Source organism: Hibiscus syriacus, unplaced genomic scaffold (assembly GCF_006381635.1).
Source record: "Hibiscus syriacus cultivar Baekdansim isolate YM2019G1 unplaced genomic scaffold, ASM638163v2 tig00110065_pilon, whole genome shotgun sequence".
NCBI lineage: Eukaryota > Viridiplantae > Streptophyta > Magnoliopsida > Malvales > Malvaceae > Hibiscus > Hibiscus syriacus.
The window spans coordinates 1,683,849-1,697,104 of record NW_024062585.1 but is presented as its reverse complement, the minus strand read 5'-3'; the positions used below and the strand labels follow the sequence as shown (position 1 = coordinate 1,697,104).

Genomic DNA, 13,256 nt, shown 5'->3' with positions numbered 1-13,256 from the left:
TGGTATGATAGTCATGAATTTTTTTCGTAAAACATAATAATTATAATTATAAAAATATCTCTTTTAATTATTTTTAGTATATTTCTAGTTTCTAAAACTTATTATATTTATGTTGATTAAAAAAAATGAGTTAGATTTTTTTTTTTATAAATTTGACCATAACCGGAGAATAACAGAAATAACGATATGTTGATATCGCAATTGACATAGTGAGGTAGGAATACATAAATAACCAACATGTATAATTCTTTTTTACATTAAAAGAGGGGGGATAGTTCTATGATATCCACGTAACTTTATTGTTTGCTAGACCTTGTCTACTCATGTCCTTCAAGATCGAAATTCTCTGGTCGTGTTTGCTAAGTTTATACTTCATCCCTGTGTTTTGCCACATTGCAATCACCTTGCCATTGTGAACCGTCCATTAAAAACCCACTCATTTTTCTTTTAAACGTTTATCACATTTTGCTTGAAGGTAGTCAAGTACATATGCTTTAATTCTTGTTCACTGTAGAAATGTTTTATCAATTAGCATATACCTCAATTTTCTAAAGCTGATTTCTGTAAGAAAGAAAAAAAAATCTCAAAATTTGGGCATGAAACTAAATAATTACACCCTTTTTAAACAGTATACATCCCTACGTACCTTTTCATTATAGGTTACACAAGAAATTTCAGATTTCCCTACAAGCCACCAAAGTGAGTGTTGTAAAATGTAATTCCATTTCTTCATACATGGTTATTCTGTCAATGTTGACTTGTTTGGATCTTATGACTGTCCTATCATTTTACTCATCTTCTCCAGCACCCTTAACTTTTCCTTTGACCATTCTGCTGGCTGGGAAATGCAATCTAGCCATTAGAGGACGGGGTGCTCGTGATTTCTGGTCGAATCCCCGTACACAAACATACCCTGCAATTCATCATCAAACAGTATTAAAAAAGTGGGTGAGCCAGTGTGTTCACTATTGATAACTATTTTGTCTTTGGTATTTCGAGGGATGTCCTATTAATTTTGTAAATTGTGGAAAATACCTAAGGGACTACATTCTTTATTCGAGGATAAAGGGTTGTGTTCCTGAAGGGCTAGCTCGCTGTTAGTGTAAACAAGGTTGATTGGTTTAAGGCACTTTAATCTCTACTTCGGGCAAGATATTCAAAAAGGGTTGTTTGAGGCAGTTTAGTATCCATTTTGTCCCAGAAACTGAAAGAGGGCTACAATTGCATGATTCATATAGTCCAAGTGGAAGCCAAGGAGCGGTCCCAGTGGTAAAGGGTATGTTGTTCTCCCTAGGTGATCCTGGCTTAAGTAGCTTTGACTGCAGGTGTGTGTGATCTTATCACAATTTGAAACCAGAGATAGATACTACCTTCTAATCATCTTAGAACTGGTATGATCATTTCTTTCTGTTGGTTAGATGAAAACATGGACATGCTTTTGATCCAAATCTCAAGGCTTTTCTGGCGTCCTTGATGCCTCTGGAATTGGGGTTTCAAAAGATTTTGAGGGGTTGATGTAATGTTGTATGGTTCTAAAAAGTTCTAAAGTTTGGAGGTTTTATGTACACCTAAAGTTGGAACATGGTTACTTATGGGTAGCCATTCAAATCAGTGCAAACAGCTCGACATAAAGTTACAATGGTTCATAATTCTCACCTTTCCAGAAGCAGTGTTGAATTCCCTCTGTTGTTAAGCCTGGTTATAGAAAACATACTTCTCAGTTTTTTATCTTGCTATATTTAACAGCAAAATATTCTATTGAAACCTTCTAACCTTTAAATATTGAAGGTATGGAGGTCCCAAAGTAGACCATTCTCCTCGGCAGGTTCCATAGCCATTGTCTTGGAACGGCAATCGGGTTCAGACTAGATTCATGGTCGGCAAATACCTTGATAGAATTATTATTTTTCATATTAATGATTTTCTTAATAAATACAAAAACAACTATAAATCTTGAAGGAACTGATTCATCCAGCATGTTCAACTTACCTCATTTACTTGGAAATATGTGCCATTTAGGGGAAAGCTCCCTCTGATTGCTGTTCGACATGGTATCTGTTTATGATGTTTTATCATATAGGTTAGCATATGATGTTCTGAATTAAGATCCTGTAGTATTTGTCAAATCTATTTTCTTACCAAAAATGTTCCCCGGACAATCTGAGATTGTGCTTCCCGAATACTGTTGCAAGAGAAACATGTCTCCTCGTCACACAATTTGCCATCCTCTTGGGAATTGCACCTTCTTTCGGGCATTTGAATGGTGTTTGCCGTTTCACCTGGTGTAAACAAAATATTATGTCATCTCAAGAGTTCTAAAAGAGTTTATTATACCTTGTTATTAAATGATGTCCATACCTGGAGTCCAGATCGCAAGAAGGTACTTGCATGGGTCATCAGGTTCTCGTTTATCCAACTATAAGTTCACCATAAGCAACTCATAAAAGAAAAACTCAGTTATAGAAATATGGAAAAAATTCTAGGTCAAGTACGTAGTCAGAAACAACTAACCTCGTTTACAAGAGGGTGTGAATCTGGAAGTTCGTAGCTGTAGGATAGGATGGATTCAAGAAGTGTAGAAGGGGAAAAATGACAATTAGTATGAAATGACAATATATCTGATAAATGCCTCTATTTTTTAAGGTTGCATATCTTTCTTTAGCATACTTCACTTTATTATAGATTGGTTACTATAAGTACAATGGTATGATGGCCATATTATCGCTTTAAACATTTTGAATTTTAAAGTTAGTTTAAGAGATGAGACTTGAAATTCATACAATAATAATTTAAGCTAATTTCTGAGCAATTGTCTAAAACTAGTAAAACCAAGAGTATTTTTCATGAAATAATTAACTTCGGCTAAGTTTCTAAGACTTCAGAGATACAGAAGTGCCTACTTACACTTGATGCTCTGTTCTTAGCCGGTTGACATTCTTAAGTCTGGGCGTAGGAATAGATGCAGCTTCGGCTGTTAAAGCAACTAAAGCCTTTGACATGTCCCCTTCCTGAAGTTCCATGTTATTTTGCATATAATTCTGTAAAGTTTGGGAGAACTCTTCCATGTTCAGCTTGATTGTAGGAATTTCATCAGGGTCTTCAGAGAACATGTCCTCGATATCATTTTCTGCTACTTGTGTGCACTCAGGTTCTGGACTAACTGGCTCTTCAATGATAGGGTTGCATTTATTGACCCCGGATACTGGTTGTAATTGTCCATTTGCTTCAGGTGGACAGTTCGTATGAGCTAGTTCATTTGGCTGCGGTAAGGGCAGAGCCAGTTGATCAACGATCACAGCATGATTTTGATCAGATGTTCTGTTTTCGGTAGCACTGACAATGCTTTTCTCCTCAGGCCCTGGCAGAGCAAGCCTTGCACTGCATCAATATTTTATATGGGTAACTCAATTTGTCTACTGAAATGAATTTGGGGTTCTCTAAATAGTCACTGCTATTCTCTATTATCTTATTAGCAGAGCATGCTTAATGAAAATAATTAAATGAATATGTTGCAATAGCCCTAGGGATAAAAATACTGCTCATATCTGTATGGTCACTTCATATTCTCCAGTATTTTATGAGCAGAGCATGCTAAAGGAAATAAATAGGTTGGCAATTGCTCTATTCATGGAATTGCTGCTTATCTGAAAAACCACATATCTTGTGCTTGTTAAATTCTTATCTCCGTATGATGACTTCATATCTTGATTTCTTTGTATTTTCAGTTTATCATTTGTCTTCTTAGGGTGTGTTGTTTAATCTGAATTTTAGGATGAGTACAGAAACTGTTCTAGATGGTAACATACTGACACAAGTAGACCTTGCTTCACTGGAAGTACATTTAAAAAGTTAAATATTAAAATCTTTTACAATCAAACCTTGCAAATGCACTGGCAAAATGTCTGCATTCTCCTCTCATTGGACATGCATTGCAGTTTGGTTTCCCTTTTGTACAGAAAACCTGCATTAATCTCAGATAATGTTTTTGTTGTCAGAGTTAGATTATTGCTGGTCAGCAAACGGGAAGTAAATTTTTTCACTTTAAGCACATATAAAGCACACCTTTCCAAATGTGATCATCTGATAATGTAGCTCATACCTGTTCAATAGATAGTTTCATTAGTTAGCAAACATGAAGCTCCGATAAGAAATTTGTTTTGATTTCGGGGAAAATGCATTTGCTTGAGTCAAGTAATAAAGTGAAGTGGTTCTTTACAATGTTCTTTGATCCAGCTTGCATAGTCGAGGCCATAGATATTTTTGGATGGATTCCAGGATAGGATACCTAAGTAGGAAGAACAAATTCAGCAGATTTCTTGTAAAGTCAAAAGTGTATTGTTTATGTCTGAATTTGTAGCCTGGTAAATACTTACAGCTCTAGGAGATGCAATTGAAGGGACTCTGGCAGAGGTTGAAGGGGCACCCATCCCAATCTTACTGCTATGCGTCCAACATTTGTGTCAACCTGTTCAGCACATATGAAAGTTGAAATATGTTTTTTTTTCTCCCCATGGTTATTTACACAATAGATTAACTTACTGGAAAAGCGAGATGGTGAAGCGTCAAAAGTCGTACACACTCTACACTTTTTAGCCCAAGTCCTCTTATACTTAGCAGGTATTCTCTACAAAAAAAGCAAGTGAAAGGTTGAGAAGTAATGTTCTTTGATCTGGATATGCATGCAGCATACTAACACAATACAGGTAAAAAATGCTCTTGTGAATGCATTTAGGTACTCTATTGGTTCCTTTGGCTTACTTTGCTTTGTCTAGCGGAACATCCCTCAACCACTCCAGGTCAATGCTTCCATGATCTCTAACCAGTCGGTTTAGGAAATCCTGTGTGAACTCATTTAAAATCAGCTGTTATGCATTTAACTAACTGGTAAATTTGGTAATTCACCTTACAATGTTAAGTTTTACCTTTATTCTCTGAGCAAGCACATTATTCATCCCTCGCTCCTTAATTGTCTCAGCAATCTCATTAACTTCTGCACATCTCACTGCTTCCCAGTCTAGTGAGTCCATTGTTTTCTCTGTTTTCTCTCTTTTTCTTCCATTTGGTTCTGCCTGTTTTCTTAAGCTATCCCAGTCAAAATCCTCCTTTTTCACTTTCTTGACCTTTCTGCCTTCTGATTTTAAGCCCCCAACCATCGTATTGAGCGCCTTATTAGATGAAGAGCCATGTGTATGCAAGTTTGACTCTTGCATTTTCTGTTGTGGGGTACTTTGACTATCAAATGCAGTAGTGCTTTCTGTAATATCTAAGGTTTCTTCTGAATGTTTTGACACATTTACATGCCTCAACTTTTCTTTGTTTTGTGCATCAGGTTCAACAAGATCTATAGTTTCTTGAAGCGGTCCCTTTAGACTGTTGAAAACTCCCATCTCATCTGCTTGAATGTTGTTTCTTGATTGATTATTTTCAAGGGAAGATTGTCGGACCACCTGCGCACACATGGTTTTGTCATTTTGATCCATTCTTTGACATGCAGATTCTTCTGTTAAGGGACTTTGTCTTTCTATCATGTTCTCATCTTTTGTTTTAGAAGCCTCACATCCTGTTTCTTCTTTGAATGTCTCAAAGCGTCCAATTTCTCTTACTTCTGAATTTAGAATATGATATGTATGATAATTAGCTGACTTCATAAGGTCTTCCCCATTGAAGCTTTTAGGACCTTCGGAGTTGTCACAGGTTTCTCTCTGGAGATTCTGGAATTGGCTTGTTTTGACCTTTGAGATTTCATGAGTAGACATGTTTTGATGACTGTAAACTTCAGGCAACCTGGCAAATCCAACCATCTCTAAAAGCTGTACAAAAGAAGTAGAGCTATGCAAGATGTCAAACATTGGCTGCTTAGTATGATCACCCCCTTCTGAGTTGCTCTCTGAGCATGATCCTGTTCTTTCAGCAGTTTGAACCAATGAAAAGTCGACAGAGTTTTCAGATGAAATAACAGAATTTTGAGATGAGAGGACATCATTTGTCTCCTCGTCTCTTTTGTAACATTCACTTTTCCCCCTGATAGTTTCCATGTTCATTCTGTTTAAATTGGAGTCGCAATATGTACTCAATCCACTTCCAGAATAGTTCCACAGCTTGCAATTTGGATCATTTATTGAGCTTACAGTAGCAGTACTACTTCCAGACAATTCCTTGCTGTTGACAACCTCTTTTTCTTCAGAGTCTTGATACCCATCAACGGTCATCGAACTTTGGTCACCAACTCGTTGAATTGCCGTACTGTCTTCAGGCTCCAAAACATAGAACTCTGCTCCATTTACTAAGCTTGGTCCCTCTTCACGATAGAACTTGTCCTTACTTTTTGATTTGAGAGGAAAACGAGCGGCAAGAGACATAAATGCAGAACTGGCAAAGGTTGAAAGGAAGTTAAAATATTTTCTTTTACTGTTTAGGTCATTATATGTTCTTTGGGCCTTTACCTTACCTAGAAAGATGGTCAGAGACATTCTGGGTAAGAAATACTCCAACGACAGAGGTCAGGACTGATCCTTTCCATGGAGAGAAGCGTCTATCCCCTGCAGAAATGGTATTGTACTCTCATGAAGGGAACAAAGATATTAATTCAAGAAAGAGAGATAATGCTTTCTAAATTCTAATATATGAACAATAAACAAGTTAACTGAAATACATGTTATGGCAGATCTCTTCATACAGCGCTTCTTTAGAGAAATAATTTTTGTAATTTATGTTTTATAGAGAAATTTCCCCCTCAATTCCCTTTTTCTGATCACCACTATGTATAGAGTAGAACCCTTCTCTTTCCATATATATATATATATATATAAGCATTAAAGGTTAAATAGTGTCTTTTATAGAAATAATATTTACTGAAATCTCATTTTACAGCATGATAAACACTAGTATTCATTAAAATAATCCATCTTATTAAATGATTTACCAAATGCTTGTAAAATATTTCCTCTAGAGTGCTATCAAGGAAAATATTAGAAAACTATGTCACCTTGTACAAGGTGCATGCGTGCAATAAATGAGTCTGCACGTCCACTGAATACTCTCCTTTCTTCCTCCCACCATTCTGCCTTCTCTTCATCAGTTCCATCAATACCTTCACTATTGATATTTTCTAAGAGAAGCTTCCAAACTCTATTTGTTTCTTCATCCAGGTCGACCTTAGGACGTGGACGTCTTTTTCTAGTAGGGCCAAATGGTACAATGGTTCCATCTCTATAGACGACAAGTGCATTCTGCTCTTGTAATCTCATTGCATAAGGGACAAGTGCATTCTTCTCTTGATATGCAGTTGCACTACCTTCCCTATTGATGTCCAACTGGTTGAACCGTTCAAGAAGTGCATCAACAGAAAAATATTGTTTCCATATATCTTCTGGAGAGAAACCTGCATCAAGTTAATTATGAGTTAAAAGGCTTGGTGTATAGGGCAAATTACATAAAGATTTAAAAGTTTCTTGAAGAGATGAAGTTAGAACTTTATTGAAATACCTAATAAGGCAAGTTTCTTGTGCATTTTTGCTTCACTTGTGCTAGAGCATGCTGAATTTACACTGCCTTTTCTCTTCTTTGTTTGCTTTGTTTTTGCCAGTTTTGGTTGCATTTCTGTGACAAGGGCTTCTGTGCTTGCATGGGGTCTGCCTGTGTTTCTAAGTTCTTGTATGCCATAATCAACAGGTGACTGACTGCTGTGGCATTCTTGGTGCCTTATACTTTGTGCAATTATCGAAGCTAAATCTCGAGTCCCAGTGGTTCCTCTACTTCTCTTTTTCTTTGGACTCTCTGTTTGATTTGGAGCCATGATGCAATTAAAAGTTTGCAATTTATTCAGAGAAAAGGTTTTTCCTGCTTCAAATTCTGTTGAAACCTTACCGTGCATAAGTTCAGCCTTATCTGCAAGACTCTTTGCAGCAGTGACAAATGATGATACACTAGGTGGGGCAAAATTTTGTCCTTTCCCTGTTCTCTTTATCCTGTGTACTTCTGGAAATTTCATCCCTAGAATCGTCTGGTACGCAGAAAAACTGTTGTATTGACTCCCATATGAATTTATGGCAGTGGCGTCTGGTTGTTGAGTAGCCACTGACTTGTTTGCTTGTCCTCCCTCCAATAGCAAGCTGCTGCTGCACTTAGGGCCAATTGGGCTTCTTGCTGGTGATTCAGCATCAGATTCCACCGCAATTTGTTCGTTAATTTTTAGTCCATTATGGGCAGTGGCTTTACCTTTTCCTTTCCCGTTATTGAGTTTCTGGGGATGAATGCTTCGTCTTCTATGGGATGGATTATTCTTGACTGGAAGTGGTGTGCTTGGTGCTTGACCTTCAGGCAAAGATAAGTGGTCTTTCAGCATTTGATTTACTGGTTGGTTTCTTTCAAAGGAAGTGCCTGTTTGTGTCGTTTCTTCTGCCAGTTCAATTCTACCACAAAGCTGAATCGTGGACTTCGATTGACTTCCTTCTTTCCACAAGTTTTTTGTCGCTGGACTAGAAGTTAATTCGCAGGCAGGCTTACATGCAGAGGTTTCATCTCTTTCTTGCCCTTCTGTGTCAAAATCTAAGGCCCTTCTGCACGTTTTCTTATCATGATCGAGTGTTTCCAGATGAGTAGTCTCCTTTCCACTTTCTTCCTGTGTGGGAACCGTGGAGTCTTTATTGAGTCCTTTTCTTCGCACATACTTCCTCTTCCCTGTTGGTTTCTCTGCATTTGCTTCTCCTGGGAGGATTGATGTGTCTTCTTCTACTTTATTCTTTCGTACATATTTCCTCTTACCGGTGGGGTTTTCTTCAGGACCACTAACCTTTGGAGTCGCTGGCGTTCTAGGCGTTCTAGGCTTTCTAGGTTTGCCCTCAGTAATTACTTTGGGCCTGTGCTTTCTCTTCCTTTGTTTTGGCTGTGGTGTTGTAATTTCTATTTCAGCAAGATGGCTACCTCCATGTTCAGGATTCTGATTTTCCTTGATCTGTGTAGTTGTCAGGGAGGACTCTGAAACAGGCGTTTGGAGGTCTTTACTGCATTTAACTCCATCCACATCAACTCTAACATCTACCAGTGCATTTGGTGGTTCATCTCTCTTCTCAGATAAATTTCCAATTTCTGGAACCTCTTTCATTCCTCCTCTTGGGGCCTTTTCTGGTGTGATTGGAGCAAAGTCCGAGATGCTTGTCTGAGAACATGTCCCCCTTGCCCCAGCAGGCTGATTAAAGTCATAATCATATGGACTCTTAGGACGAATGACATCTGTAAACAATGTAAGTTTAATCATCATTAATGTGATTAAACTACAAAATTTTGAACTTGCAACATTTAATAACAAATGAGACATTTAGTGTATAAATTCCCGAGCAAATTGTTTGTCCAATAAGTTCCAGAAATTGTGTGCGTTCCGTTTCTAGTTTTAAGTAACTTGAAACGAAAATTTTATGCTTGGTAAAACAACCAATGCAGGAAAATGGAAGGGGGATGCTTGCTAGTCTAACATTTCCATTGCAATTGTTTCCATTGTTAATTTTTTATTTCAGTTTCGTATTCCTTGTCTTACACTAATTTTAACTCTCTCACACAACACACTGACAACTAGATGCCGCAATCGAAAAATATAAACTGCATAGTTAGGTGAACAACAAAAGTCTTGAACTTGATTCTTACTTTGATTTATTCTTGGTGCGCAAAAGCCATCAATCCTTATTTTTTCTTGAGCTGATAAATGTACATGCTCGGGGAAGAGTCTGGCAGCGCTACATTTGGTATGGTATCCGTTAATTTCCCCTGATTCCGCACTTGTAGATGCAGCTGAGGCCGCATCTGCGAGAGGCGATAAATATGCAGAAGAAACATTGCCGAGTGAAGTCGGGTCCAGGCGACATTGCTGAGGCCTGTTGGCATTACCCGAAATGCACTCCCTCCCAACTGAAGCTGCCCTCAAGTTATTAGCGATTCCATTTACTTCAACGAAACTTGGGGGATTGGAACATGCCATTACTTCATCAGTTTGAGGTTCTTGAGCAAACCCAAAAGAGCATCTTTCTGACTCTATACAATTTGCTGGAAACATCTGATCTTCCTTCATCACAGTGGTGGTTCCTGACCTTGTTTGCTTATTCTGTTTGCTCTTCAGCTAGATTCTCACTCGCCTGATAAAAACAGCTTGCATGTCCTTCACCAGTCTTCATAGCAGAAATCAAAATTTTCCAGAAATTTGCTCTAAGAAGTCCCTAAAAAACCCAGAATTCTTAAACCCATGAAAATGCTCCAATAAACAGCGCCTTAAACCGGCGGATCTCGAACAAATTTTATAGAATAAATATCAATTAGCTGCTGGATAAAAGATTTCAGTAACAGGGGAGAAAAATAAAATCTTAACAGATTCTTCCTGTAATTGTATTAACAAATACGATAAAATCGGAACAAAAAATCCTTGGAAAAAAATCTAAGAATTACCAGAAAAGTGTGTCACGGCCGGCGATCTGATTCAATCATTTTGAAGGCCGAGGAAATGAGAATAAAGTCGTTCCTTGAAGTAAGATAAAATAGGGAAAGATAAACCAAACAGAAAGACCATTTCATTCGTATAATATTTGTACATGTTATCTTTGAAACTTATAACTCTTTTTCTTGTTGTTTACCGTTATATTTTATGTTCAGTTATTATTAGCAGGATAGACCGATAGAGTTGGCGGGCTGTGTCCTCCTTAAAATTTTTAAATTTTCGTATAATTTAATTTTTTATTAGTAAATATATTATTATTTTTTAAAAAATTTATAAATTTGTTCTAACGTAATTTTTTAAATAATTTTAACTATTAAGTCTATTTTAAATAAAAAAAATATTTATTTATTTTTAAATATACAATAAGCATATTTTAATGTTTATAATTTTATAAATAATAATATTATATTAAATATTTATTCAAAATCGTCTATAATAAATTTGTATGATTAAAAATAAATAAAATTTATTCTAAAGAAACTTCTTTATTAAAAATTAATTTATATTTTATGCATAAAAATGTAATTATACTATTAAATTTGACTGTTAATGACCTCGTTTTCTTGTTTATTTTGTTAACATTCAAGTTTGGGGGTTTTACGAAAATAGAAGGGGTAAAGTCGTCCTATTGAGGCGGCCAATGACGACGGGATGTGAGGGCCCGAACACGTGATTGAACTAAAACTCAAAGAAGCGTACGTGGCGAGTGGTCCTTGATTCTTGGCACGTGAGAGCGTGTCAAAAGACGATATCAGACATTGAGTTGTTTAGACGCCGTTAAATAACTCTCTTTGGGGAAGATGCTTCTAATTAGAGATGTAATTGAGTAGAGTTGATTTCGAATATTTTTTAGTTCGACTCGTTTTGAAAATTTTAAAATAGAGTTCGATTTGATTCAAAAATTCATAAGCATAATTCTTAAATTCAACTCAAATTCGAAATTATGAGTTGAAACTAAAAAAAAAATCCGAAATTTGAAATGAAATAAAATAAAATTCTTAAACTTAAATCGATCGAAACTCAAACTCTAATTTAAACTTAAACCTTATACTATATATTTTTAAAAATGAACATATAAATATTAATATTATTAATAATTTAATTTTAAATAAATAAATTTTAATATATTTTTTTGAATTATTCATGAGTTTTTTAAATTATATATCAAGTAACTCATTTCGACTCTTTAAAGACTCTAATCGAGTTCAAATCAAATCAATTCAAATTAAATATTAATCTTTAACTAAATCAATCTTCAATAATTCATAATTTATCTCGTATAATTTACAATCTCATTTTTACGCGGAATTGAACCTTTTATAGCTTGTGTGATGATAGTGCCGTTTATTTAGGTTGGTCCTCGATAACGTCGTTTGTGGTCCCTTTGGGTGTAACTAAGGTGCACGCTTTCCAAAGAGTAAGTTGGTGATTTCTATGCAATTTTTATGATTCTCATCCTATGGTGAGGAAAGTTAATGAGTAGTAATGATTTGCAAACTACTTTTTTTGATAAGATTGAGAGTGATGCTTATATATTCATTCAAAATTTTGCATGATACATGCAGAAAGAATGTTGGTGTGTGTATTCTCACTTTAAATTTAAGATAAACTATCGGATTGATCAGTTCTTTTATATGTTTTTATTTTTTAAAATTTAAAAAGTCTATGTTTCATTCACTTACGGTGTTAATTTATTAAATTTTAATTATTCATATTATCGATTGTTATACTTTAATCATTTAATCGTTAATTCATACAGTGGTAGATCTAGAAATTTAGGAATAGGGTCCAAAATTTTATGACTAATTCTAGCAAATAATATTTCTGCTTCGAACAATGTTTTGATCTCACAAGCGCAAAGGACCTAGAGCAACACGATTATGTCATTACAACCTTTGACAAGCAAAAGGGGATATCGTTTTACTGGAAATCAAGAGAAGTTACCAAAAATCTCCATTTCACTATGTGAAATCATTTTTAAATGATTTCAATAAGTCATTTATGATATTAGATTAGATTTTTTTTTTGTTATTTAACGATTGTTCTTTTTTTGATATTTTTTAGGTCAGGTTTCCACATCGATCGCCTCACCATCATTCATAACTTGTTGGCTTTGCTTCACAACATCAGTTGAACTTACAAACAATCATTATTGTCCAACATCTTTTTTAATTCTAGACTGTCATTGTTGCAGCGTTAATAATACATCCACACAGTTATTGCAGCACGTCATATTCAACAACATTAGGGGAGTATTGTTGTCCATTCTCCAATGTTTTATTTTATTTTATTTTATTTGTAACATCCTAATCCAATCCAACCCAAAATCCAGTGGATTAGAACGTCACACAGGACCTCTCAAGTGGCTAACCATTTTTTTTGAAACCATTAACCATTTTGATATTCACCCATGATATAAAAACCATAATAAATACGTTTACAAAAAAAACATTATACCTCAAATATAGGGGAGCTCTCAACATCAGTCTCCAAATTATTCAAATACAAAATAACATAATTTACGACTCAATACATAAAAGGGGTATATGATAGTACATGCCCACCAAATACTCAAGACATACTCTGACATAAGGTCAGGTCTAGAATCCAAGTATGGTGATGATCTCCTCAGCTTGCACCTAAGAACATATGCACGAAAACACATTTCATACGCTAAGCTCACAAGTTGAGTGTCATATAAATAACCTTACTATACTACATGCATTCAACATATGAGCATGTTACGAGTATGGTTATGATCATTTGCATACACTCA

At 35.7% G+C, this 13,256-nt stretch overlaps 1 protein-coding gene across 2 annotated transcripts; it reads right to left on the bottom strand.

Moving 5' to 3' along the window:
• Window positions 1–498: 498 nt before the first annotated feature.
• LOC120214516 (DNA glycosylase/AP lyase ROS1-like) lies at window positions 499–10,524 on the bottom strand. 2 transcript variants are annotated; one of them, XM_039212405.1, is made up of 21 exons: window positions 10,432–10,524; window positions 9,640–10,205; window positions 7,867–9,231; window positions 7,486–7,776; window positions 6,986–7,381; window positions 6,449–6,539; window positions 4,923–6,369; window positions 4,759–4,838; window positions 4,540–4,624; window positions 4,374–4,465; window positions 4,217–4,285; window positions 4,063–4,099; window positions 3,879–3,961; window positions 2,905–3,378; window positions 2,512–2,548; window positions 2,359–2,416; window positions 2,140–2,279; window positions 1,990–2,055; window positions 1,774–1,888; window positions 1,657–1,695; window positions 499–913 (listed from the first exon to the last, which is right to left on the bottom strand). In XM_039212405.1, exons 2-21 carry the CDS (start codon window positions 10,058–10,060, stop codon window positions 789–791), a joined length of 5,511 nt encoding a protein of 1,836 aa, XP_039068336.1. In that variant the 5' UTR covers window positions 10,061–10,205; window positions 10,432–10,524; the 3' UTR covers window positions 499–788. The 2 variants fall into 2 exon arrangements, with proteins under 2 accessions (XP_039068336.1, XP_039068335.1); XM_039212404.1 differs by having other exon boundaries at window positions 7,486–9,231.
• Window positions 10,525–13,256: the final 2,732 nt, after the last annotated feature.